The sequence below is a fragment of the Vespa velutina genome, chromosome 7, assembly GCF_912470025.1.
Source record: "Vespa velutina chromosome 7, iVesVel2.1, whole genome shotgun sequence".
Taxonomy (NCBI): Eukaryota; Metazoa; Arthropoda; class Insecta; order Hymenoptera; family Vespidae; genus Vespa; species Vespa velutina.
In genome coordinates this window covers 539,522-567,096 of record NC_062194.1, presented here as the reverse complement: position 1 = coordinate 567,096, position 27,575 = coordinate 539,522, and the positions used below count along the sequence as shown (strand labels likewise).

The 27,575-nt window shown below is 32.4% G+C and overlaps 6 protein-coding genes across 18 annotated transcripts; 3 read left to right on the top strand and 3 right to left on the bottom strand.

Annotated features, from left to right (window-relative positions):
• Positions 1-95: 95 nt before the first annotated feature.
• On the top strand, positions 96-978 carry LOC124950601 (UPF0669 protein C6orf120 homolog). The gene is made up of 5 exons (XM_047497559.1): positions 96-125; positions 289-413; positions 486-602; positions 689-839; positions 907-978. The coding sequence occupies exons 1-5, from the start codon at positions 96-98 to the stop codon at positions 976-978; spliced, it is 495 nt and encodes a 164-aa protein (XP_047353515.1).
• On the top strand, positions 698-5,185 carry LOC124950355 (DNA repair endonuclease XPF). Of its 6 annotated transcripts, none has more exons than XM_047496908.1 (17): positions 698-839; positions 1,004-1,122; positions 1,208-1,387; positions 1,477-1,657; positions 1,759-1,911; positions 1,971-2,084; positions 2,157-2,305; positions 2,396-2,550; positions 2,682-2,916; positions 3,005-3,176; positions 3,258-3,425; positions 3,521-3,658; positions 3,748-3,966; positions 4,042-4,215; positions 4,328-4,468; positions 4,528-4,728; positions 4,856-5,185. In XM_047496908.1, exons 2-17 carry the CDS (start codon positions 1,055-1,057, stop codon positions 5,018-5,020), a joined length of 2,613 nt encoding a protein of 870 aa, XP_047352864.1. In that variant the 5' UTR covers positions 698-839; positions 1,004-1,054; the 3' UTR covers positions 5,021-5,185. The 6 variants fall into 6 exon arrangements, with proteins under 6 accessions (XP_047352864.1, XP_047352866.1, XP_047352867.1 ...); XM_047496910.1 differs by having other exon boundaries at positions 706-839; positions 1,035-1,122; XM_047496909.1 differs by lacking the exon at positions 698-839 and adding an exon at positions 936-954 and having other exon boundaries at positions 1,035-1,122.
• LOC124950360 (probable inactive peptidyl-prolyl cis-trans isomerase-like 6) lies at positions 3,720-7,749 on the bottom strand. The gene is given in 10 exon segments (XM_047496926.1): positions 3,720-5,334; positions 5,409-5,542; positions 5,627-5,766; positions 5,823-6,096; positions 6,193-6,343; positions 6,433-6,622; positions 6,711-6,858; positions 6,943-7,005; positions 7,065-7,253; positions 7,328-7,749. Coding segments are annotated over 10 exon segments (1,701 nt in total). The 5' UTR covers positions 7,607-7,749; the 3' UTR covers positions 3,720-5,201.
• On the bottom strand, positions 7,674-10,041 carry LOC124950359 (zinc finger protein 277). 5 transcript variants are annotated; one of them, XM_047496925.1, is made up of 8 exons: positions 9,794-10,017; positions 9,363-9,630; positions 9,112-9,265; positions 8,819-9,021; positions 8,531-8,690; positions 8,232-8,444; positions 8,017-8,159; positions 7,674-7,932 (listed from the first exon to the last, which is right to left on the bottom strand). In XM_047496925.1, exons 2-8 carry the CDS (start codon positions 9,566-9,568, stop codon positions 7,788-7,790), a joined length of 1,224 nt encoding a protein of 407 aa, XP_047352881.1. In that variant the 5' UTR covers positions 9,569-9,630; positions 9,794-10,017; the 3' UTR covers positions 7,674-7,787. The 5 variants fall into 5 exon arrangements, with proteins under 5 accessions (XP_047352881.1, XP_047352880.1, XP_047352876.1 ...); XM_047496924.1 differs by having other exon boundaries at positions 7,675-7,932; positions 9,112-9,289; positions 9,363-9,633; positions 9,896-10,037; XM_047496920.1 differs by having other exon boundaries at positions 7,675-7,932; positions 9,112-9,289; positions 9,794-10,014.
• Positions 10,042-10,185: 144 nt separating this feature from the next.
• LOC124950357 (chloride channel CLIC-like protein 1) lies at positions 10,186-15,869 on the top strand. 4 transcript variants are annotated; one of them, XM_047496918.1, is made up of 12 exons: positions 10,186-10,503; positions 11,197-11,395; positions 11,522-12,815; positions 12,895-12,969; positions 13,062-13,136; positions 13,209-13,344; positions 13,425-13,649; positions 13,731-13,871; positions 13,965-14,070; positions 14,448-14,609; positions 14,819-14,933; positions 14,995-15,033. In XM_047496918.1, exons 3-11 carry the CDS (start codon positions 12,721-12,723, stop codon positions 14,923-14,925), a joined length of 1,122 nt encoding a protein of 373 aa, XP_047352874.1. In that variant the 5' UTR covers positions 10,186-10,503; positions 11,197-11,395; positions 11,522-12,720; the 3' UTR covers positions 14,926-14,933; positions 14,995-15,033. The 4 variants fall into 4 exon arrangements, with proteins under 4 accessions (XP_047352874.1, XP_047352873.1, XP_047352872.1 ...); XM_047496917.1 differs by having other exon boundaries at positions 10,191-10,503; positions 15,003-15,033; XM_047496916.1 differs by having other exon boundaries at positions 10,193-10,503; positions 14,728-14,933; positions 14,995-15,214.
• LOC124950358 (lethal(2)neighbour of Tid protein) lies at positions 10,797-12,563 on the bottom strand. The gene has a single exon (XM_047496919.1). The coding sequence runs from the start codon at positions 12,141-12,143 to the stop codon at positions 10,833-10,835; it is 1,311 nt and encodes a 436-aa protein (XP_047352875.1). The 5' UTR covers positions 12,144-12,563; the 3' UTR covers positions 10,797-10,832.
• Positions 15,870-27,575: the final 11,706 nt, after the last annotated feature.

Below are 27,575 nucleotides of genomic sequence, written 5' to 3'. Positions count from 1 at the left end.
AATTGTTATGTTATAGGAAATAATAATTGTTATTAAATTTTCAGAAATATTACAACTTTGTTTTTGTTTTCAACAATGATGAATAACATTGTACTATGAAGATTATATTTCTTAATTTGCTTTTGGTAAGACAAATTAATATTAGAATATTTTGAAGTATGATTTTATCATCTTATTTATTAAAATTGGAGATGTATTAAATATTTGATTACAACACATTATGATATAATAAAATTTATATGATTTATTTGTACAAATTTATCAAACACATGAAGATTTCTGTTTTAGCTACCTTGCATTTTGTCATTGAATGAAGAATTATTACATTATGTTAGTGACGATGTATCAGGTGGATCTTACAAATATTATAGCTTAATGTATGAAGGTATTATAAAAATTTTATTAATATCCCAGTAAGTAAATTGTCAAGTATGTCCATCTCTAAACAATTTATAACACACTAAGTATAATCTTAATAACTATAGAACTGGAGATGCAGATTTGTATGCATCACATACAACGGCGAAACCAACTTATGAACCAGATCACTATAGTCTGCAATCTACAACTTGCGGAGAAGATATTATAGTTGTGCCAGACAAGTACGTTGAAATATTTTTTGTAAAGTCGATTAAAAAATTTATGAGATAAAAACAGTTTTAATTTCTTTTTATCAATTCATTTTCAGTTTCAAAAGGCCTGTTAGCATAGGAGTGTATGGACATCCTTCGCATGAATTAAGTAAATATACTTTATTGGTATACGAAGTGATATCAATGGATGATCAGACAACTTATGATCAAAAAGTAGAGAATATTTACAAGGATAGTGATAACAAGGTATAATTTGAAAAATATTTGCTAAACTTATCATAAACATTTTCATATTTGTTGAATTATATTACAGAAGAAAAGTCCAACATTTATAGTTACTTTTATGAGGTCTATTGGCAATGTATTATTTGAAATATTTTTTTAATGACACGTATAATTATTCACAATAGATTGCTCTGATATAATAACAATTTATTATAGTGAAATATATACATTTAATCATGTTGGAATATGAAAATGAGATGTTTCTAGAGATATTACATGAGGATGGCTTAGTAATCACAGCAAAGTAAATGTTTTATATTATATTTCAAAATGTTAATGTTCTCTCACTATAACCTTTACATTTATTTATAAACTATTTATTGATTTAGGGGTTTGGGTATAGAAACTGTATTTGTAAATATATTAAAAGTCTATTTAGATCCTGGAAATCTTGTTATTGTTTTGGGAACTACAGATCACGATGAAAGATACTTTATAGATGAATTACAAGGTTTAGGTATAAAAAATTTACCTCGTATTGTAACAGGTCAATGTACATCCAACGAAAGGTATACTGTTAATTGTCGAATTATTACTTATCTATTATGAAAAGTATATTTTATAAATATGCAGTTTTAATTAACATTATTATTTACAGAGAATTGATGTATTTAGAAGGTGGAATATTATTTGTGCCAGGCCGAATTTTAGTCGTAGACCTATTAAAAAATAGAGTGCCACTAAACTTAGTTACTGGAATTCTTGTATATAAAGCTCATAACATTTTGCGTTCATATCAAGAAGCGTTTGCAGTCAGATTGTACAGACAAACAAATAAGGTGATGAAAAGATAATATATATGTATAAGCTATAATCATTAATATTGATTATTTGCGATTCAGCGATATTAATTATTCTTGATTCTCTAATTTCTTTATAGACTGGTTTTATCAAAGCATTTTCTAATTCGGCATTATCTTTTACTTTTGGGTTTTCTAATGTAGAACGTGTAATGAAAACTCTTTTTGTTAAAAAATTATATCTATGGCCTCGCTTTCACACGATTGTCAATAACAGTTTATCGAAACTTAAGGTAAATAAATTAGTTACTTATAAAAATTTTATAAATTACTGAATACTTATTTATTACAGCCTGAAGTTTTGGAATTTCACGTGAAAATTACAACAAAAATGTTACATATTCAAACTGCTTTATTAGATGCAATGAATTATGTGGTGAAAGAATTAAAACGTATAAATAAATATGTATGTATTAAGTTCAAATTATCTATCTTTTAATTTAAAAATGCATATACATTAGAATTATATTATTTATAGTTAGATTTAGAAGAATTGACAGTTGAAAATGCGATAGCTAAAAAATTTCACAAGCAACTCCAATCACAATTGGATCCTGTTTGGCATCAACTTAGTTCCAGTACAAAACAATTGTTATCAGACTTGAAAACATTACGAGGACTTCTCATGTAACTATATTACATAGAAAAAATTGCAACAGCAATTATTATTTTAAGTCATTCATTATGTCATTTTAATAATATTAATTGTATCTACAGGTCTTTAACATACAAAGATTGTGTATCGTTTTATTCTACATTAAATAGTTTACGAACTATGGATTATGCTATGCAAAGTTCAGGATGGTTAATGCTAGATGCAGTCGAAAATCTATTTAAATATGCGAAAGAAAGGGTTTACACAGAAAAAAATGGTAATTATAATTTAAAATCAATGTATATGCTTTAAATATGCTAAAATATGAATTAGTCTGTCTTACATACACACACGAACAATCTTAATATATTATTTACAAATAGTATTGAAATGTATTGTTCCAATCAGAATTAAAGCCAGAACCAAATCCAAAATGGATTGCATTGAGTGAAGTATTACTTGAGATACAACGAGATAGAAGAAAAGAAGATAATAATGAAAATCCAGAGAAAGTTCTTGTTTTAGTCCATGATAGGCAAACGTGTTATCAATTAAAAAATTTTTTAACTATGGGAGCTAATGAATATTTACTTAATGAAGCGCATAAAAAACTCCAACGTGATAATCTTCAAAACAAATCAAGGTATGCTATTGAAAATAATTTTTATATAAACAATATCTATTGTAATTTATATATAATTTCCGTTTATACTTATAATATATTTTTTAAGTAATATTGTCGAGAATAATGAAAAGTCAACAACTGAATCTGATAAAGATGAAGAGATAATGGATACGCAAGATAGTTATGTATTGACATTGTCGCAAAAAGCTATTACAGAGAGTCAATCTAATAATCCAGAAAACGAGCTTCATGAAACTTTATTTGAAGAATGTTCTCAAGTATATTCAATGATATATTCGTTAACGAATTAAAAAAATATATATGTAATATATTACTTTATATAATGTGTGACTTTGTAGATGACTGAATTAGATCTAACAGCAATTACAACTACTGCACCCATAATCATTGTACAGTCTTTAAAGAAAGATGGTGATCCAATGGCATTACAACGAACGCTAAAGGAAAGTAAGCCTAGCAATGTAATAATGTATGTCGCTGACATCGCAGCCGTACGCCAATTAGAAGTATGTATATAATGTATTATTATAACTTGTACATATTTAATAACAATAATTGTGACATAATTACTATTATAACGTTTTTTTTTTTTTTTTTATAGATATACCAAAATAATAATCCTTCGATAAATTTAAAAGTATATTTTTTAATTTATGGAGGATCTGTTGAAGAACAGGAATATCTAACAGCTTTAAGACGAGAAAAAGAAGCTTTCCATGTCTTAATCAATACTAAAAAAGTAAAAATTTTTCGTATATTTAATTATTTCAATCTTAGGATAATTAGTATATTTATGGATATATATATATATATTTTTTTTTTTTTTAGACAATGGTTGTACCTGAAGATCAAGATGGAAAATCAGAAGATTGCTTGACATTTGCAGCACAGTCAGGCAATGAAACGGAACAAAATACGCGCAAGGGAGATCAAGAAAATCAGAAAAATATTATTAATAAAATCATAGTTGACATGAGAGAGTTTAATAGTGAACTGCCATCTATTTTACATTCTCGTGGTATACAGATTGAACCAGTAACTCTAGCTGTAAGTTATAATAATATAACGTGTGCTTTAAAACTTTCCAATTGTTTTATGCGCACACATATTTTTGTATGTTAGATTGGAGATTATATTCTATCTCCAGAAATTTGCATTGAAAGAAAAAGTGTATCTGATTTAATTGGTTCTCTTAATTCTGGAAGATTATACAATCAAGCTGTTGCTATGACTCGACATTATTCTAAACCAATGCTTCTTATCGAATTTGATCAGAACAAACCATTCTGTTTCCAGGTATATATAATCATTATTCATTATTATATTGATCAATTTTACTTTAAATATTTTATACACGAATTATATCATTTTATATCAAAAAATATATAAAAGATTTTCTTCCTTTAAGGGTTGCTATTACATGGGCAAAGATGTTAAAAGTTTTGCAATCACATCAAAATTGCAATTGCTAACTTTACATTTTCCTAAATTAAAATTCGTATGGTCACCAAGTCCGCATGCATCTGCACAATTGTTTGAGGAATTGAAGGTAACATATCAATGACGTAAAATAAAATCAATGTTCAGTAATGAATTTGTTTGATATAGAGCGGTAGAGATCAGCCAAGTGCTGAAAAGGCTGTCACGATTGGAGTAAATGAAAATGCAGAAGATAAACAAGTGATGATTCAAAAGTATAATCCTCACATACAAGATTTCATTGCCAAATTACCTGGTGTACATTCTAAGAATTTATGCGCAATTTTAAATCAAGGAAAATCGCTTGATCATCTTATTAAATTTACGAAGGTAATGTGAACTCGTGTATCTTTAGAATTTTAGGGCCTTTATTATTATTATTATTTCGTATCGTTAAGATCGATAATAAATATAATAATATTTATTATAAAAGTAATATTTGATATAATATATACAGGATGAATTATTTGAAATAGTTGGAAACAAAAGTGATGCACAAATATTATACAACTCGATTCATAATAAATGCGATCCAGATGAAGAAACGGCTATAAAAAGTATAGGCAGTAAAAAAGTTCCAAAGGGACGCGGTAAAAAACTTTTCTCCAAGATAAAGCAATAACACGCTAAATTCTATTTTTCTTATTGTCATTATTGTATATAATTTGGAATGTTAATTGATCATGTGTTTTTTACATTTTTTCAATTATATCATCAAATATAAGTCTAAATTTTTAAAAATCTGTGATTTTAATTAAGTATAAAATAAAGGGAATGTTTTTCAGTAGATGTTGCATTGTTTGTTAAATACAATCACAATCTACAATGTTTGCAGACTGTAAAGAATGAAGTATAGATTTGTTCAATATTTTTTCAATAAGAGACAAGGAGGAATCTGTAATTTTTTTATCATCTTGGTGCTGTATCTTAAATAGTCTATAAAGAAAGAAAGAAAGAAAGAAAGAAAGAAATAATTTGCGAATTTTTCTTATTTAGTAAATATTGCATACTTATTGATTTCTGCTCTGGTGTCCATAATATTGATGTCTTGCTTTATTAATTTGGCAATAGTTGCTCTTGCAATGTCATAAGCATATTCTAATATTCTATGTAGAGTTCCATAAGTATCCTTTAATACACAGGACTAAAAGTTTTTTTAAAAGTTACATATTAAATCTTGCAATTGATAATTTTTTTCTAAACTAGATTATTATTTATCTATCTTTACCTTATTATGGACAGAATTTAAAACATATGAAATAATGATTTTACAAAGTTCTTTTATGAAAATTTCTTTTTCTATTTTACTCATCGTTTCTGGCCGAAAGCCTGTTAATAATTCACATAGTTTCGACTTATAATTAAGATCTATATTTTCATAAAGTTCTTGATCTTTTTCAAGATGGCTTGTGTTCATTTCTAACAGACAAGAATATGAACGTCGTTAAAATATATATTAGAGATAAGTTTCTATTACAAAAATTAAATTATTTGTTTAAAAGGTAAACCTGATAAGTAAACCATGGAAAGACAATATAGACTGCTTAAATATCGTTCAGCTATTAGAAGAGATGGTGTATCGCGAATGTCTATTTCATCAGTTATATTATTAAGCCATACAGAAATATCTGAATAAGTATTGTATGGATATTGATGGACCATATTATTTTCACCCACATCTATCCATGGTTGGCGTTCCTAAATGAATATATGTAAAGAAATATATCCACATTAATAGTCAAAGTATATTTAATAAGATATGTAAGTACAATGAGATGACGTAACGATACTAACAAGAAATATATCTGTTTCTGCTTCCATTTTGGGTTTATGATCTAAAGTATATTCACCGCATTGAGATACAATAACTTTTTTTAGAGGAGATTCATAATACGTCGGAATATCTTCTATTTTTTGTAATGTCTGGATACCGTCTACTAGTTGTCTTTTTTAATATCATCCATCATTAAGCATTACTTTTTATTTTGTTCTTCAATAAAATAGCACTTATTATATATGTATTTCGACACTTACCCAAAGGCAACATAATAATGATTCATCCATGTATTAGGTTTTAAAGACACAATGATTTGAGATTTATTAGAGTGCTTTCCATTATTTGCCATTGATAAGATTCCTCGTCGATTGTGAGGTATGCAATATGATTCATCGGCAATCGTAGGCATTATAGCCTTGTTAAAATTAGTACTGTTCAATTTAATATCTAACGTAATATGTGTGTATAGCCAACATTGATGATTAAAGGGAAAACAATGCTTAACTAATTAATTTATTTTCATTTTAATACTTGCCACCAAATTGAATCCATCCATTTTTGACTATACGATGAACGTAAGTGTTTATATAATGCGATACTTTGAAGCCTTTTATACTTTCATATTTTCCAGTACAAAAATTTAAAAAATGTTTACAAGTTTTTGGGAGCAAGTCAGAATATAACTGTAAATATTCTTCTTATTTTTAAACTAGTCAAATGAAATTAAGATATATTAAAAATAATCATATGTGATTCATAACTTATACCATGAATAAAAGGGAACCTATTAAGAATCCATCCAAAGTGAATGTGAAATATACGTAAATTCTCTAAAAGAATAATCAATATTAAATATGAATATTATTATCACATACATATTATAATTGACCTTTGTTTTTTTAATAAATTTTTTATAGTATTCTCCAATATGTGTTTCATAATATCCAATATTTTTTGGCATATGAAAAACATACAATTCGTTGAGATAATTTAAAAATTCAATATCACTGCCTATAAACGCATCATTTATAAAGACTGCAACGTGTCTTTTTAAGGCCCACATCTTACCACCAACACGCTATAAAAAAAAAAAATGCAACTGTATAAATATATTGCATTTAAAAAAATTAATGAATATAGACAGCTCTTTACCACTTTCATTTTTTGATGATATTCGTACCAGTCTACTTGAAACATTTCTCTAATTTGTGGTACAGCATATTTCTGTGGCAAATATTGATAAAGCTTTTGTGCATATAATCTTGCTTTATGAAAAGCAATTGTGGTGATAAGACCTTCCACTCTTATTTTAATAAGACAATTATCATCTGAATAATCTAAACAATCCTTTCCTATTAGTCTCCCTTTGTCACTGTTATTTACTGTAATTACATATGAATTGCAATAAGATGATAGTCCTTTAGTTGACATTGTATTTATTATACATATAATAGTAATTCAATAATTTTTTTCTTTTTTTATAAATATATAATTTCTTTAATAGAAAATGCAAAATATCACTAAAAAATATAACCAAAAAGTACTTGATCAAATTGATATCATGAAAACAATAACATTTCATTTGATATATATTCAATTATTTCTTAAAAAATTAACAGTGTATACTATTTGTATTATCATTGGATGTAACAGATAAATCTTTAAATGTACTTTCAATATCATTTTCTTCTGAGCTGTCATTATCTGTATCCAAATTATATAAAAATGAATCATTTTCATTCATAGGGAAATAAAACCTGAAAAGCAAAATTTATGTAACTTTCATGTTATAACGGAGATGTTTTTCGTTAATTGATCTACATTGAAAATTAATTACTAACTCTGGTTGATCCCATATATATTGTTTAGGTATTTTGTAATGATCTTTCTCATTCATGTGTTCCAATATGTTGTCTGACTTTTCCTCACATAAAATGCAACATTGTATATGAATTCGCCCCCTTATATAATTTACCAGTTTTACCTACGCATTTTTAATCTTATTATTTGTTCATTGGCATAAAAACTATCTTATAAATATGTCAAATATACATACTTTCTGATAAAAGGTTAAATCTTTTGATGCCTCTTTAAAGTCAAAATTGTGTCGTTCTTTAATATGTTGTAAAATAGTAGGAAAATCTTTATCAGAATGATTACAGAATAAACAAAATATACTAATACTTTCATCATTCCAATCAGACCATGACAATTCTTCATCTTCACTTTCACTGCTTAATCCAGTATCTTTAGTGTATTTGTAATGTTTCTTAAAAGAAAAACATACATCTAATGATAAGAAAAGATAGAACAAGTTTTAACTTTGATGAACAAACATGATATTGTAATTATTACTTGATATTTCCTTGTTCTGCTGGGATCTGAATAATTACTTATATAAAACTTATCAAATGTTTTATTGTATGGATTTATTTGTTTATGTAACTTTTTACGCATGTGCTCTTTCAATGCCGTACGATCCTTGAAAACTTTTTCACAGTATATACAAATTAAACTAAAAATAAAATATTTTGATATGTCTAAAATACTTATATCATAATATAAAAAATTATGAGTGAATATTACTTATGATTGATCTTTATATTATTAGAAATATACTAATAATTATAATATTTAAATTACCTTTCAATACTATGTTGTATTTTATCTAAAAGTTCATCGATAAAAACTAAATTTTCTGGTTTTCCAAGATACAAATTATGCTTCTCTGAGAGATGTTTTATATAAATAATACGTGATACGGAAAAGTTCATTTTACAAAACATACAGCCACGTGTAAAGCTAGTATCACTTCTTTCCTCAGATTGTTTTGCTAGTACCCATTCCTTGAAAATGCATGTATAGATATATAATTTAATTTTATATATATATATTACATTAAGTGTCTTTTCTTATTGTGTTATTACAAGCATTACCAGTTTGACCCTATATATTTCATCTCTTAATGTTTTATCCTCTGAGATACAATCAGAAAGCAAAAAGTAACTTTCGTTTTTACTTGATTTCCCATCTGATGTACAATCCATTAATAATGTAGTACAAAAATCAGTTATGGGCTGTTCTTTGAATCTATTGCCCCAATAATGTATATAACTAATTAAACAAATCGAAACATTATACTTTTGTTAATATATCAAATATGACATATCAAGTCATAAATCCTTACCTTTTCAAACTTGCTATTTTCCAAACATCGCCTATGACAAGGCGATGTTCTTTGAACAAATGCGTTAAGAAATCTTTCTCATTTGTAGGAAGAATAAATGAGTTCTCACAGAATAAACATTTTGAATTGCATGGTTCGTCATCAATACCAACAAATTGTGACTTGTACATAATAGGCTTTGATAATGATTCGCAATTTCCAGACATTATTCTCGATGCTCAGTGCTTTTATGGCATTTAGAACCATATAACACTTATTAAGACAATATCTGCTTATATAATAATAGTAATAATAGTAATAATAGTAATAATAATAATAATAATAATAATAATAATAATAATAATAATAATAATAAATGTTTTAAAAATAGTTCTCTAAAGAGAAAAAAAATAATTTCTGTTCGAGATTAGAATTAAAAATAATCACGTTACCATCAAACAAGAATAACATTCTTATTTCATTAACCGTACCATATCTTTTGATGTATATTAATTTTCACTTAATAATAAAATAAAACCATGTATTTATATTACCACTTTCTAACATTCTTTTATTCGTACATAAAAACATAGTATTAATGCATCTCTCACGATTCTTAAGGTTATTCACTATTTCTTTTGTTCGAAGCGTGTGCGACTTTAGCGACAGATATGGACAAAATATGAACTACGAATACAAAAGCGAGGAACGCTGTCCCCACCATACGTTTATCGTATCGGTGTATAAGAGACCATAATTGATTTTGTGTGGTTAGAGTAAGTAGTCTAATAGACTGTAAACTCACACTTTTTAATCTCTCATATGCGTATCTTTCTTTGATGATGAATCTATCTCTCAATGATCCCTCGATGGTCTCTTATGATCCACAAATAAAAGCCTTCTTTATATGTGCAGAAATTATTCTCAAAAAATACCATGATCTTTTTTGCAAGAAAATAAAGCTTTTTCAAAAATATGTTCTAAATTAAGTCTTTGCCTTTAAAATGAGATCTTGTTCATCAAGAATTACATCTATCTGCTCTCATTGATGGCGTAAACCATATTACAAAATCAAGCTTGAAGAATAACCTTAATTTGGATAGAAAAATTCTTCAACTTAAAGTTATACTGAAGTAGAAAGGAATAACTGTAATGAATGGATGTAAGTTTTTAGAATCTCCAACGTTTGAACGAAAAAATTAAATGATTGCAAATGGTTATTATGCAGGATCTATATTGTAATAAGAATGAAAATATTATAAAATTAATTTATAGTTATTTTATTGAAAAAATTTCATAAAAAATAGATGTTTAATATTTCGATTGTCCTTAGAAAGGAAATTTTATATACATAAATTTATATGAGCAAACTTTATACTCATAAAGTTTTATTTGTCAGAGTAAAGACTAGATAACAAATTCAGTCCCACGTATATATATATATATATATATATATATATATATATATATATATATATATATATAACAATTTCATTTTGTTTTAGTATTGCTTTTCCTGTTTTTAATCAAATCATATAATAAAATTATATGGCAAGCGTGCAGAGCAAAACTACTATAAATTGTACTTGGATAAGTATTCCAGCAAAGCTCTATTATTCCTAGTATTGAAAGTTTCACCTTAGTTTCATAACTTGTACACCATGCAAGATATGGCAATGTATGGTAATACCATATGTAAAATTGATAATGTAAAGATCTACTGCACGCGATGCCTATAAAATTTGCCATAAATAGGGGAAAAACAAATAATTGGCTCATTGTCGACATATCCACCTTTTTTTTCTTCTGCAATTGGGGCTTTAGATCTTTTTCCACTTGTTTTAATTTTGCGTAGGATCTCAAATAGATTATCCAATTTGGTATAGAAATGGCCAATATTAATAAATGTAAAAGTAACAATGAAACATGAAAGTATGGATTAACAAATATTTCCTCGGATAAAAGGCGCCAGTTTACTGTCCACTTAAATTCAAAAATTCTTCCCAAATTGAATGCTCCTTTAATATATGAAATTGGATTTTCAATTAAAAAAGGTAAGCCTAAAATCACTTGTACCAATGCGCAAATGGACAAATGTATTACAGTCTTCGATGTTCCTAAGATACATAAATATGCAGCAAGAAGTGCTGGCGCAAATAATAAAATATTCATTTTTACAGATACAGCAAGGCTATAAAGAATACTTCCCAAATACCAGTGGTCGTCTAAAAATGCATTTAGACTTGAAAATAATAATATCATAGCTATCGGATCATTAAAAAGTCTTAATACAAATATAGAATGTATTCGATATGATGTACAGCACATCAAAATCAATACATAAGGTGGAACCTTTTTGGTTTTTGAGTAAATGCGGAAGACCAAGGCTAGTAAAACAATGTAGAGAATAGCAAAGATATACTGAGCTATTTTAATTTGTGCCCCTTGCACGGTGACATAATATAGAGCAGAAAAAATGTACAAAAAGCCAGCAGGATAAACCAATGGTCCTGTATCACCTTTTAGCTTTGAATAATCCAATGTACCATTTAAAAAACCCTCCACTTCTTGCATATAAGCTTTCCAGTCGATTTCTGTATAAGGCACTTTTTCGATAATGAATACATTCAAAAGCATTTCCAATAAAATAAATAACTTTGTAGTTATTACAATTTTTCTTGGATCTGTTAATAAGGACCAAAATTGAGGCCATTCGAAACTTTTGAACCAACTATTTTTACCTCTTTTGGAGGCTTTATTTATACTATTGTGATTAGTACGACTATCACGGCGTGGCGCCATATCTTTTTTTTTTTTTTTTTCTTTTTTTTCTTTTTTTTTATAAATACACGTGTTCTATCTCGTAAAAGCACAAATAAACCGAAAGTGATTAGAAATGAGACGGTTCTCTGAATATTATGAAATTAATTCTTTCACGAGAAAGACGAGTTGCAAGTAACGATCACCATGTGGCAGTATAGTCACTCCGTGTCATTTTATCGTTTGCTATTCTCAGTTTACTTTTATCAAGTCTTTGTAGAAACGAAATATGTTAAAAACTTGTTTCTTCTTCATGTGGAAGAAATAACTATTAAAAAGTATAGTTTATTATTCGTGTGTATCGTTACCATATCGTTATTTCCAATGGACACTATACATTTGTAACGTACTTTTGTACAATTGTGTAAGATTTAAAAATAGATCGGTTACAGGATCAATATCGGTCTACGTGTCCATTATCTGGATCCATATCTTGTAACATTAAAATAAATAAACTCCTTTTTAATTGCATTGTGATATATAACATTTTTAAATGATATTATTTTATCAGAAAAATATGTTTAATAAGGAAGTGTTCGTTTAATTAAAATTATACATCATGTTGAAATTAATCTTTTTTATTTGTATCATTATACAATGTTTAATTAGTTCTTCGTTAGTTTTCTGCAATTATAATATTTCACATCCTGAAAGGTAATTATAATTATATAAGAAATAAATCTTTTTTCGAATAAAGTATTTAATATATTGTAATTTTATAATGCTTTTTCAGTAATGGAATTGAAAACTTAAACAATGACATAAATTTAGATTCTACAAATAACAATGATATTGATGGAAACGATATGTAAGGGAGAATTAGAAATCGTATTTGATAAGTTATATAATTCATATATTTATATTTATATTTATATTAAATAATGTTAAACTTTTTTCTAGGAAGCAAACAGAAGACTACATTGATCCACATTCTTTTTATTATGATAGACATCAAAAACAAATAATAAAAGATACGTATGTGTATAAATGTCTATCTCATTTTTGTTTAAATCAACAAATATCACTTATTCTAAAATGATGTTGCAGAAAAATATTTTCAAGAAACCAAGATACAAAATCTGATCAAGTAAAATTATTAAAAGAAAGTAATGAAAATTGTGAGACAGTGAAAGTATATTATAAGCGTTTGATTATGAAGTTACTCTTAATTGCTAACTTAAAGGTATACTGATAAGAACAATAATTACAGAGTGATTCCTTTGTAAGTATAATAATGTAATTTCATTTTTTAATATCATACAGATGAATGATAATGATGATACGGTAAAGGGACAATTATTTGTAAAAGGAACAAGAGCGCAAATCGAAACACTTAGAAAAGTAGAAACTAATAATTATTCTATGAAAGAAATTGATGTAATCTTGAGTAAAATTTTATTGGAGTCTTTATCCTTTGATAATGCTTCTGATATGTTCGATTTATATTGGATTAGTCAGTCTGCATTAAAATTTACTATGGATTACTATGTAAGTCGGTTACATCACAGTTTCATAATATTTTCACTGTCATTTACAAGCATCATACTATTTACTATTTTTATATTTTAGGCATATGCGATTATTATTGCCTGTAGTATACTGACAATCGTCATATTATTAAAAAATATCCCATATTTTTCTCCATTTTTAATTATTATCATCATGATAATAACAATTAGCTTTTTCCAGACTTGGTGGCAACTAATAAAGGTAAAAGATATAACAAAATTAATATCATCTTATATATAGCTAAGATTTTTCAAGAACGTTAGATATAAATACTTTGTTATATTCTTTTAAAAGGAAGCCGAGATCGAATTAGCGTCAACACAAATGAAATACATTGAAATGCCTATAGCTTGTCAGCCGAGCAAAATGAGTTTTTGGGAGAAAATATACTCACATTTCAGTAAGTATGTAGAATAATGAGAATTGTATTGCAATTAGAAGATCAGAGGACGGAAAATTATGTGAGAATAAGTTTATTTTTATATATATATATATATATATATATATATATATATTATTATATATATATATATTATAATATATATATTATGAGAATAATATTAATAAGCTTCCGTATAGTTATCATCTGTACTTCGTATCGATTGATGCTTTTATGCCGAAAAAAGAAACATTAACGCCATCTACAGTTTATAATGAGAATTAAATCAAAACGCTTGTTTACCAAAGAAAAATTCAAAACTGTAAACTACATAAATTATCTCTCGATTTTAGCGAAATTTTGGTTACTCATAAAAAAAATTTTTTTGTTAATTATAGCTGATGGCAAGGAATGTGAAAAATATTACGAAGCTAGATTAGGTAACCCAATATTGCAAGTAACACCTGCTAAGGCTTTTTCACACATGGTAACCACAACCCTAACGCATCCAATACCTATTATTGGAACAACAATGTCTCAATTTATAAATAATGTAACTGGTAAGATTTTTTATTGTTTTTATATGAGAATAATTACTATATGTTATATAGTAAATTATTAATTTTTAAAAAATACTATTATATAATTAATGTTCGTTTTTTTTTTTTTTTGTTATAGATCACTTTCCTTTCTATATAAAATACGTGGTGCAAATATCTTTATATGTATTGTTACCTATATACCTTTTGGTTGCTATTTTTATTTATAGAGGAGGTTCTATTAGATTTGGATTACCATTTAATTGTTCACTGTTGTCACTTGAACAGACTCCATTGCCTCCGAATAATGCTGAAAAGAGGCAGACAATTGAGTTAATTCGTGAGGTATTTAATATTTATTTATCATTATATCACATATTTATACACCTTTATCTTAATGTAGCAGTATTTTAGATTTTTGCCGAAGTGCCTCCTAATATTCTACTAAAAAATAATGAAAGTGTTAATGCAGTGCTATCGTCTGATACTTTCGAAGAACAAAAAAATAATAGTCCTACGAACAATGCAGTCGAAGAATCTTCTAAATTAAGATCAATTGAATTTGTAAAAGAATTGAATCATGCTAGTGGTGATTCAAATAAAAATAATTTATTTTCTGAAGAAACTGAAGAGGAAAGTGAAAATTGCTTAAAAGAGCCTAAACTTGATACGAAGAAATATATTGGAGGTGGCGATGCTTAATATTTTATCGTTAAATATATTTTTTATTGTTTAAGCTTGAATACTTGTTAAGTTAATTTTAATCACTTGCGGCGCAAAGAAATTCACGGTTGCGCGTGGCAGAACAGTCGAGTGCAAATCACTTCGGGGCGCAAATAATATCACTGGCTTCACTATCACTTTCCATTTTACATTCTGAGATCAATATTTATAACTTTACACGATGAAGTGCAAGCAGAAACTGTGTCTCGGTAAAGAATTTCATTAACAATTGACGTGCCACGCACGTCATTTTTCTTTCTGCAATAATCGCCTGACGATGTGTGTAACACGTTCCGGTAACAGAAGCATCTCGACGCACGTGGCACGTCTTTTCCAGCGCAAGTGGTTAAGGAAATATTTTCAAGATCTTGCATTAAAAAATATAACAAGTAAAAAATGATTGTGTATTTATATAATGATTACGAAAATCACTCTTGAAATAATTTTTTATATTAAATAATTAAAAGCATATTTGTGATTATGGACAATGCGTGTACTTTTTCTGTAACCATATTAGTTTGATATTTCAATTAAATAAATAGATTTTTCTGAAAAGAATTAATCGCGAAAATACGTTCTACCTACCCTTGAATTATTAGCGATAAACAATACGATTTCATGAAGCTATGCTTTATTAAAATCGTAGAAATGAAATTCCGACGAGCTAATTCATCGTACGATAAAACACGCGAACCATGGAATTCGTTATAGGTGGTCTCATTTGTAGCATTGTATTTTGATTGCTGGGGTCTCGTTTTGCTGAGGATTTCGTTATTAACGCAAATTCAGCCTAATGATCAACGAGCAAACAAGCGTTTACCGAAGGTAACGTCTGCGTTTTCCGTAATTATATATACGGTAGTTGGTAACTACGTGGGTGTGCTCTTGTTTAAATGAAGGGGTGGTAAGCAAGCGGATACCGCGGCGTAACGTTGAGCAATTATTAACGTATTAGTGTCGTTAGAAAATTCTCCCGTGTCACGCGTTACTTGTTGTCATATTTTACGAAATTGCAACAAACGAATTATTATGTACGGACTGTTGGATGATACATTACATGTATAAAATGATTTATTATCTTACTTATTGATAGACAAGATAATGGAAAAATTGAACGAACGAAGGAAAGAAACGATATAACGGTCTATAACAAAGAGGTATATTCGAGAGATCAAAATATTTTGGATGCTAAGATCATTCATGATCAGGGTACGGATCCTTTTTGAGCTTGCTCGTGGACCCGTGAACGTTGCTCGTCCTTATGCACGTAGAAAAAAGAAAAAGAAAAAAAAAAAAAAACGAATAGATTGTAGTACGCTTGACAGACGGTTCTGCTCAATTACATGCTCGAGATCACGTCTAAGAGTTGCTGTGGCGTTGCTAGAATACTCCTACCATTATATTCCGTCCTTTGCTCAACGTCTTAGCAAAGCATCTCTATTATTTCATTGTCTATCGATATACCGCAAATACGATCACGATCTAATCTCAACTCTAACAATTTTGCCTATTACTGATACAGGAAAATATTTATCGTGCTTTTAGCCAATATAAGTCAACTATACAAAATAATATCAGATGTGTACTGGCAAAGAAATATCGTATACTCTATCGATTACAAATATCTCGAACCTAACGGAACTCGATAGCCGATCCTAATTCAAGCGTGAGACGATTCAGGTCTGAAAGATCGTAAATGCATCGTCGAACATCGGCGAAGCTATCAAAATAACGAACCCACCTCATCTCAGAGTACGTTATTCGCGGCTGATCGAACGTGAAACGAGCTGCCCTCCTTTACGTGAAATCTGAACGTTCTTTTCCGCATCTGCCCTATTGATGTCTCTTTTAGTATTTGTATGCCATTGACCGGGGGTAAACCACCGAAAATTCAAGGAACTTTGCTTCGTGCGCGTTACCATCATCGCTATTGCGGTAAGAACGTTTGAACTAAACTTTGAAAGCTTCCTCGCAGTTTCCTTTTACCTTTTATTTCTCTCTTCCTCTCTCTTCCTTTACGCTTGTACGTACTATCGTTTACTTTTTGCAACAACCATAGACCTTTATATGCATAGTAATTTAAAAGATATTTATAAAAAAAATAACGAAAAGATATCGACTAGAATGTATTTATGCGATTCTCCATTGTCTATCATTGAGCAATAAATGTTATCTATTTGTAAATTTTGTCGTACGTTTTACCTTCGTCGATCGGGGATTCTGTAGAAACTCGTGAGAGACACTGGCAAATTGATGGTCGGTTAAACTATCGGTCTCCGATAGTAAACATTACAGTGTCCTGTTAGAATCGTCGAATGTAAACAATCCATTACCGCTTCTCGTTCAGTTACTACGATCACGATTCGATATTTCTGTTTAACATTTTACCTCAAAAAAGAAATTGTTTCTTTCCTTGGTTATACGACTTTCCGATCGCGAAACTTATTACATATTCGAAAATTTATTTTTATCATAAATTGTCTCGCCACGACACGAAGCTAATTGATATTACAGATATTGTTGTCCTCTAAATCGCAGATCCAACCGGTTTATCGACCGATCTTTGATCATTCATTTTTTCTTTGATCCTGAACATCTCCCAATGAAAGAAGCCATTCTTGAACTCGTCTAACCAGTCCTCTTATCTGTTAATCGTAATTTTCTCTTTACTCATTTGCGGTATAAAGAAAAACGAAGTCTAAGATAAAGAAAAAATGTCTATACTTCGAGCCCAATGAAGGACAATTTTCTCTTAACACGATACTTTCGTCGGAGTTGAAATTCTCTCGATTAAACTAGCGTAATATCCAATGCGATAACTTCCTAATATCGATCGGGAAAGTTCAAAGGGCCTGTCGTCTCGGAACTACGCTCGCGTTTCCTACGAGGAAACTGCCGATCGTTGAAGCGACGATAATCCATCCCACGACGATCTACGCGTAACCGTCGTCCTCTTCGTCGAAGAGAGAACCGGTCGGTAATTTCGAAGGAGGCCATCGAACCTCCCATTGGCTCGGACGTGTTTCCAGTTGGAAGTGCTCCCTTGGGTTGGTATACCTAGGCTCTTCGATATACACTCGTATATATACACGTAGAAAGCGGGCTCGAGCATCGAATCGAACCGAAGTAGCTTCGATAAGATATGCGCATGTATATATATATATATATATATATATATATATATATATATATGTATATATGTGTGTATATAGGTATACACATATGTAGTTATATACGTAGCATGTATATCGATAGTCCAAGAGAGAAAAGACAAAAAGGGAAGAAGCTCGAAGGAAGGTCCTTTGGGACCAGTTGAGGTCTTAATTACCGGCCTCTCACCGATGGAATGCCGTGTTATCGCGTTCTTACTCTCAACCAACTTGCCTTCGACCAACGGTCGTATTGGATTACCGACGTTTTTCCTGTTGGTTTTTAAAAGCAAAAGGCAATCGAGGACGTGCGTACGACGCGCGAACGATCGTGTAAAGAACGAACACCTCAAGGAGACACCAAAATGAGATAAAATTTCTCTCCATATCTTTTCGGTATATTTCGAGTCGTTAAACGTCCGACGACCGTGGTCGTTTCTTAATGCGCTTGTCGAAATGTTACATCTATCGTGGATAAGGAAAGAGAGAAATAGAGACAGAGAGAAAAAGAAGGCTTATTTAAAGGTATTCTTTACTATTGGGAATCGAAGAGATTTTTTCTCTCTCTTTCTCTCTCTCTCTCTCTCTCTCTCTCTCCCTCTCGGTCTCTTCTTTTCTCTTTTTTGAAAAAAGACGAGTCTCAAAAGTGAGCCGAGAAATGCATATCGTTTTTATGGTCCGAGATACGATCTCGACGTGTAAGCAGGGAGTGAATTTCGTATGATTTTACGATCGTTATCCTCCGTACTTGACGCAACTTTCAAGTTTCGATTATACGACTGAAACGTTTCTCGAGAGTATTCTCACCTTACTAATATTGCTTTTAATACGAAAAGACGACTCGCCGAACGTTCGTAATTTCGTTTCGTCGCATATATTTATTTTCACTATTACGGTAAGATGTAATCCTGTGCGATTTTAAGTTTTGAAAAGTCGCGTAATTAAAATGCAGACTCAGTTTCGTTGATAATTTATGTTAATGGAACAGTAAAAAATGTATAATCGGAAAGGCAAGGGACTCTACGTGTAAGATTTTTCTAAAACAGGCAGCATTAAAAAATTATGTTGATTTTATTTATTAAAACTATTTTAAGCGAACGTATCGAAAGGTTCAGAGAAAACTTATCTTGCGATAATCGAATTTCCATCGTTCCGATCGTTCGCCAAGTTTAAATGCGAATCAGGTCCTGGCTAATGGAACAGAATCATTCTTTGATGCGAGCAGATATAAACGAGCTTATAGAGCTAACCGTAAAAGCTTTGATTTTATGACGGCACGATTAATAGGACTAGCATAGATTGGGTTTTAATGACTCGATAAAGAAAAGTACATTGGCCGCCATTAAATCTGTTTCAGTTACCTAGCTCTGATTCTTACTTGAGCTAACGAGCTTTTCATCGGATTTGGGTAATCCCAGACGGTAGAGGTGTTTTTGGTTCTACCCTCGATAATTATACATGGATAGAGGGGGAGGGGGGTAAAGTAAAAAGGACATTTGAGGAGACGTTCTGGATAACGCTCCATCCAGACTACTTTTTCCTTTCTTAACCCTAGAACTAAACGAATTACAATCTTTAGAAAGGAAAAAGGAAATAAATTTATAATATAAATATTTGTATAAATGTTTTGGAACACGAAGGGAAATCAATTAATACACTTGCAAGAGTATCTTGAAATCAAATGATCGTTTCACAGATCGTGTCGTTTATTATCGATCAAACGAATCGTCGGAACGTAAAATGTTCACTACTTGAACGGTCATAGAAAACTGCTAATGAGACGATTCCTTTTCTTTTCGAATATCGCAAAAGTTTGAGGAAAAGGTCTTAGCTCTGTGGGAGAGACTCCTCGTCTCGTAACTTCGAAAAGTCTCGGTTGAGGACGAAAGGTCCAAAGATCATTATTCACTTCGACACGTTCAAACGTTTGATACTCGCTGATTATTCGATGGAACGAACTAAGATCGTACTCTTTCACGATCGGCTTTGAAATCAGCGAATTAATATTGAGAATATTAGGCGCGTTGATTCAGGAAAGTGGCTCTGTGTATCGATGATATATACCGAGAGAGTGCTCAGGCATTCCCATCGTGACTATCATGAGGGATGCCTCGAAGCGCCAGACTCATGTCATCGTGTCATCGATAATTGATGTATGCGCGAACTAATGGCTGTAATTACCTCAACCTAATATCCACCATGGAATCTCGCGCTTCTCCATCGGCAGACCTTGTGCGCGTGTATGTTATGTATAAATATATTGTATATATGCTATATATAACGTATACATCGATGTATCGTACGCATACGTTTGACCCTTCGGGAGGGCCAAGCCACTCTGAGCCCTCTCTCTTTCTCTCTCTCTCTCTCTCTCTCTCTCTCTCTCGCTCTCTCGCTCTCTCTCGCTCTTTGAAGCACGCTAAAATTTCAAGAAGAAATTAATGATTCTCATCGACCATGACAGACTGACCGTGGTAATTAATCGCGAGAGTTCGCCTCGAAGATTGCAAAGATTGACTTTCGCTTCTTGCCTCGCTTCATATTCTTTTTATCCTTCTATTTTTCTTCCTCTTTTTTATCCGTGCAATGTCGGAAACTTACATACAAAAAGTTCTTCATTTTACTTTAACGAAAATACATTATTGAAATAAAAGGTACATCGCCATCGGCGAGCTTCGAGCGTTGGCGGTATAGAAATATAGGATAGAAATCAAAAGCAACGAACATGCGAACTGCTCTATCTCTTTTTTCCTCTTTCTCTTTTTCTTTTTTCCAAGAGTGGACCAGACACGATAGTTTCGTTCATGTGGCAAGCCGTGATACAGCGAGGCTTCGGAGGAATAAAATTTCAGCCACTGCCGGCTCGACTTGAGCGAACTTATGGCCTATAATAAGATTACAAGAGACAGAGAGTAGTGTGACTAACGAGCCTATCGTCAACTGCAAAACCAGATGCCGTTCCGAGTGTGTCTGCCGCCCAGGACGACGAGTCTTTTTGGTGGTGGTCTTCTCTCGTGTCTGGCCACGTGCATTTTCTCTTCCTTTAGATCTTTCGGCCTTATATTCCGCCCAGTGAATCTAATATATTTATATAAAAGAAACCGGTACGAATCGAATCTCAACCTCGAAATATTCGGCACGATTTCTTGCTTATTTATATTCAACAATCGCGACCATCTTCTTTTTAAACATTTTTACAAAGCAACTTGTCTTCGATTTTATTGGCTTTCACACGTGTCACCTTCTTATACGAAATCTTTCTAAAATCATGCTCCGCGTAGGTCTTTGTTGAATGAATTGTTCTTTAGTATTTCTATAAATATGTTATAAATTTTTGTTCGTTAACGAGAAAATTGTTTTTTTTTTTTCACCTAAAACTTTTATATACAGCAATGAGCTACGTCGGTACGATTTCCGATATAAAATATAATGAGATGAGTCTGTAAATTTTCGCAGAAGTTAAAATAATATGGTTTATTAAATTTTCTCTAAGCAACGTGTGTTTTCGCGACCAGCGACGATATGTAACTAATTATTCGTAACAACACAAGGTACCTAATATACAGTACGTTATAAGAAAACGTATGTATTAGGTGGACCGGAAAGTAATGTCGTTTCTGCGCATATCGATATTTGATTGTGATTAAAAATAAAAACTTGTTAAAAATTTATTCGTTTGAATATAATTTAAGAAAGCGACATTACTTTCCGGTCCCCCTAATATTTGATCGAACATAAACATAATATTTACGTAATCGTACGCTTTACGTATTCAGTCGTAACGATCGTCAACTTTCGACCGAAGTCGTCACCTTGTCTCATTGTTAACGCCATTTTGTTTTTAAAACGTATTACTTGGGTTGTACGGCGGAGATCGTCATCGTCGTAACAGCAGGTAAGGAGAATATTTTCTTAATTTACTCATTACCAATCGATTACTGAACGAACGATATCAACGGAGCAGTGTTCGCAAATGTTACGACATTCTGTTCGACAAATGATTGCAAATATAAAATCGGCGTTTTGGCTCAAGCATGGCGCGACATCTTTTCGGAATTTATTTCTGCGATATCGCCACTTTTCTCGATTCCTTACAACACTCAAGTTAATAATTGGTAATTAATTAATCGTCGTCGATTGAATTTCGTATCATATTCGACTTTCATCGTAGGTATAACCTAAATATACTTACATATTCGTATGCGTAGAGAGAGAGAGAGAGAGAGAGAGAGAGAGAGAGAGAGAGAGAGAGAGAGAGAGAGAGAGAGTTAGTGTGTGTGAGAGAGAGATAGTGCGTGTGGTGAGAGAGAGATAGTGCGTGTGTGTGAGAGAGAATCTATGGTACTCTCGCGGATAGGTTAGGGCAAAGTCGCGGTTAATGTAAGTACCTTCGATCGACTTTGATCGAGTCGAAGGAAGGTTCATTAAACATGATTAATTAATATGTTATTTCAGTCCATGGATCTTCATATGCAGCAACCTCTACGTGGTAAGATATGGATATTGGATATTACTTGCGATCAAACTGAATCTAAATCAAGTAAGGTAAGTATTATCGAGCTAATCGCTGTAGCTGTTTCAATAATCTTGTTTCGATAATAATATTTAAATAATAGCATATATATTTGTTTTTGAAAAATTATCGAATATTTCATCGTCAACTTTTACATAAAATTCACGAATTCATATACGAAGTTACATTTTACGAGTTTTACGTTCGGGGACAGTGCGTTTCAATATAAAATTCATTTGGTGAGAGGTTAATTCGCCTTACGTCGAGAGGACGGTTACATAGGAGGGCGCGTGTGCTACACTGGGCAAGGGCTTTAGGAAAGGACCGGAACGTCCCTCTTGGAAGGGGGCGTTGCTTACTATATAACAAGGTTATTGAATTATTTCGAGACTTAGTTTTACGTACTCGCTAAGGGATCAAGCTCACAGGGCTCTAGGCGTTGCAGATGGAATAGGCGTGGTTCTCCTTCTCTTATACTCGATCTATCTGCCTCTTTCTGGCTTCTGGCAAGTGCTAGTCACCCCTCTTGAATCGTGAATCCTGCGGATCGCACGGTGGGCTCTGTGCTTTCTCGACTAGATTAAGATGCGATTAGGATGCCTGCGCGTATTCCCATCGAAACTTGGGAGGGTTCGAGATACTCCCGTGGATTCTGTGTAGAAACACAAAAGTCAAGGGAATATTGTAGGAGGTGATGTTCGTCGAAGAGACGCGCGAAGAAATGAACGTCCACGTTTTATCGTTGGATCCGTCCACATCTGGAGGGATGTTGGCGACACGTGTTGCGGATTAGTCGTACTCTTCGAGTTGTACTTTTTGTTTAGCTCGCGAAATACGATACTTAGCTAGCGAGTGCTTGACGAATAGTTTCTAACGTTTGACACGACGGTATTTTACGTGCACGTAAGACGAACGTTCCATGCTCTCGAAGAAACTCATGCTTCGACGACTACATTTGTTCCTGGCCAAAGTTTCCCGGTAAAGTTAAAAGCACGGTACTTCGATACATCGAAGTTTACCCTATACCCAGTGTAAAAGCTCTTCTCCGGCGGACAGGAATATTTCGCTCGGATGATAATTCGAGTTCGTTGTGTACTTTGAAAGCTCACAACCGAAGTGGAGAGAAAGAGAGAGGGAAAGGAGGAAGAAAGTTTCCCTCGATTTTCTGCCTTCCTTTCGATGAAGAAGGTTTCCTTCCCTCCTTCCCTCTCTCTCTCTCTCTCTCTCTCTCTCTCTCTCTCTCTCCCACTTTTTCTCTTCTTTCTCATCCATCCTTTCTTCCTTCCTTCTTCACGTGAGTCACGCGACCAAACTCGTTCGCTCGCGGGAGGTTGCAAAAAATGTGGCTGCAAGCATCCGCTTTTAATGCTATGCTTCCCATCCGTTTTCAACCTGGCGTTCTAGCCGCGGAGCAAAAGCCGAGACTGATCACCGTAAAAGCACACGGAAACGCGCTTCGCAAATATAGCTCCGGTCCCAGCACCACCGACGCGACACGACGCGACACGACGCGATGAGCTTTTCCATCGACGCGTCGAATTGCACTCGACATTTCCGTGCACGCGCCCGCTCGCCACCCGGTATATACTACACATCTACCAGCATCTCTCTATTTCTCTGTTGTACTCATCCTGTCCGGAAGCGGACGCGTATACGGACGACACGGTATAGTACTTTATTGAGAACCACGTTTCAAATTTATAGAGAAAAATGTTGTTTCGACGTGGACCCCTCATACGCTTTCTCTCTCTCTCTCTCTCTCTCTCTCTCTCTCTCCCTCTCTCTATCCCTCTCTCTATCCCTTTGCGAGCCCGAACCGTTCCTGCAATAACGTCGATGTTTACGGCCCTCTAATCCTTTACCTCACGCCCTATTCCCGAGGACCAACTTTTCGAGCGCTATTACGCCGCACTTTTTTTCTATTTTATTTTCTCCGTCCATCCTGATCCAGCGAATTTAACGTTGGTCGATTGTATTTCTTGCATTGGTAACAAGCTGATAATTTATGTTACACGGGATCGTACTCCATTTAATCCTTGCGAGTGAAAAAAACCGAAGAAACGAATAAATTTAGTTGGTTTAGTTGTAATGCCTTCCTTCTCACCTAGAATTTGATTTTCGATTCAATTTTCGATCGATGTATTTCAATGCGCGCACAAGCGGATACCCCGCGTCAGAGCTTATAGTTTACCGATGATTGTTAATATGAAGGAAGCTTTTATTTATTGCGCTTTAATCTGGGGATTAAAATTTACATACGCGATATTCCAATGCTCGACGTCCATATTCGGCTGTTCGAGAGCGTATGTATGTACATATCCGGTCGCCAGCACCAATCAGATAACGTTAGTCCAAAAGTCGATGAGCGGAGCGCTAACGATTTTCACTCGTCGAAATTATTGGAACTGTTTATAACTGGCTTGAAACTTGACAAAAGTACTCGCGCGAATACTCGTTTAACTTTGCGTGTCAATTTACTTTTCCATTTTTAAATCGTACTTGTCTGACGAATATTCCTACATTTGTTTTATTCATCGATGAATGAGAAAAACAAATTCCAGAGAGAGAGAGAGGGAGGGAGGGGGGGGGGCGGCGGGAGAGGGGAGATTTTTACGGCAATTTAAATCCGCTCTTGTGAGTTAGTTTTATTTGTCGTTTCAATACTTTTTATAGCCGTTTATCGTGAATCGTGGTATAAATGCTTTTTAAGAACACGTCCGATCGAATTTTCCATGCCGTCGGGAAAATAGGTGCTGGTCTCAGATGGAGAGGTTTAACGTATATAATTGTGTAGAAGTTTCACGGCGTGTTCGCGCCGAGGGAAAGAGAGAAAACGATATTCTCCCACACGCTCGGCTCAACACATATAAAACTTTATCGGGCGTAGTTTCGGGCGTAACGTTGCGCGTATTCCAAGTTTACGGACCGTTTGCCGGTACTCGTGTGATTCGCTAATAGTTGTTTTCCTCTATTTGCTTGGAGGACTCCACGACGACGGTCGATTCGAGTCGATACATCGGCCACTCCAACGAACTAACCTTCGTTGTTCTCTTCAATAAAGTTTCTGAGAGAATGAAGATCGGTAGGAACTCGCCCGAGCAAAGCGTGTCTTCCGATTTCGCTTAGCCTTCGGGATCTAAATTTGATTTTCACGTGTGGTTGCCATCGAACCCGTTTACCGTTCCTTTTCGTCGAACTTAGCATTTATCTACTTAAACTCATTTTCCTCTCTTATTCCCATTCTTCATTTTCATTTTCTAATAATACTTTAAGGATCGATTTTACTATAGATTTCATAGGAATTTATTATCCCAGTTAGTACATTTAATCTTTGTTATTTTAAGAATAAACAAATTTTCATTTCCAATCTGTATGGCACGACTTGTATTTCACTCGAAAAATAAATATAACTACTCGTTGAAGTTTTAACTTCAATTTTCGTTCGTAGGTATTTTTACGACGACGAGTAGCCATACTGAAACGTGTCTCGTGAATACGAACGAGCGATCTCGAATGATCGTATAAATTATAAATAGACGAATTTTTCTATTATTTCTATATAAATAGATACTGCTAATAGGATTTATTAGTACATCGGTACGCAAGATATACACGGATGCCGCGGTATAATATAATCGATTATTTTGTCGCAGTGGATAAGCGAAAACGTGAATCGTTGATCGTCCTCGTAAAGAGACAAGCTATGTATATACAAATACGAATATCGTTCGTATAATATATATCGTGTAAAATTCTCCTCGTTTTTTCGTTCCTCGTGTTTTTCACGAGTAAAATTATCCAACAATCGAGTACCTATGGAATATTTTTTTTTTGTCCGATTAAAAGGGAAAATTACTTGAAATTCTTTCGCTTAATTTACCATGGACACGTTAGCTTTAATAATAATCAAATTAAATACAAATGTTTCATTAAATCGGCTTGCGTATTTTAATTAAATGTTTCCATCCGCGTGCCGTATTCACGAGCGAACATTAGGACGTTAATAAAATTGAAGGGTCTTAACATTCTTCGAAAGTGTATGCATTGGAAAATTTATAGAGATTTATAGCGATGAAAATTTATGAGGATTTGTTGGAATATTTATAGAGATACAAAGAGAAACGAAAATTATGAAATAAGCGCCTAATCATTTAGAAGACACGAATTTCTTCAAATAGAGAAATCAACATCCTTATGTACGTATGAGCTAAGGCGAAGGCAAAATACTGATTTTAGTTGGAAAAGATTTTTACTTAGATCTGCAGAAAACTTTCCTCTGGAGATGTTCGCGTTTGCAAGTTGTTAACAACGAGCACCTACTCCTTACCTTTCGCACAATTCATGGCTTTGCGAGCGATAACGCACGGAAACGAAGCCACCCTGGTGTTTTCTCTCTCTCTCTCTCTCTCTCTCTCTTTTCCTTCGTAGGCGGAAAAATGCGTGTAATGCGGTGTGCATCGTGTGTAATTGTGGATCTAAAAGCGCGGATAACCGCGTCAGCAAAGCAGACACGCGTTTTCCTGCGTTTGCGTTTATTGCCTTCGTTGTTCGATTCTCTCCTTTTCTCTTTCTTTCTTTTTCTCACCCTATATATTTCGTTCT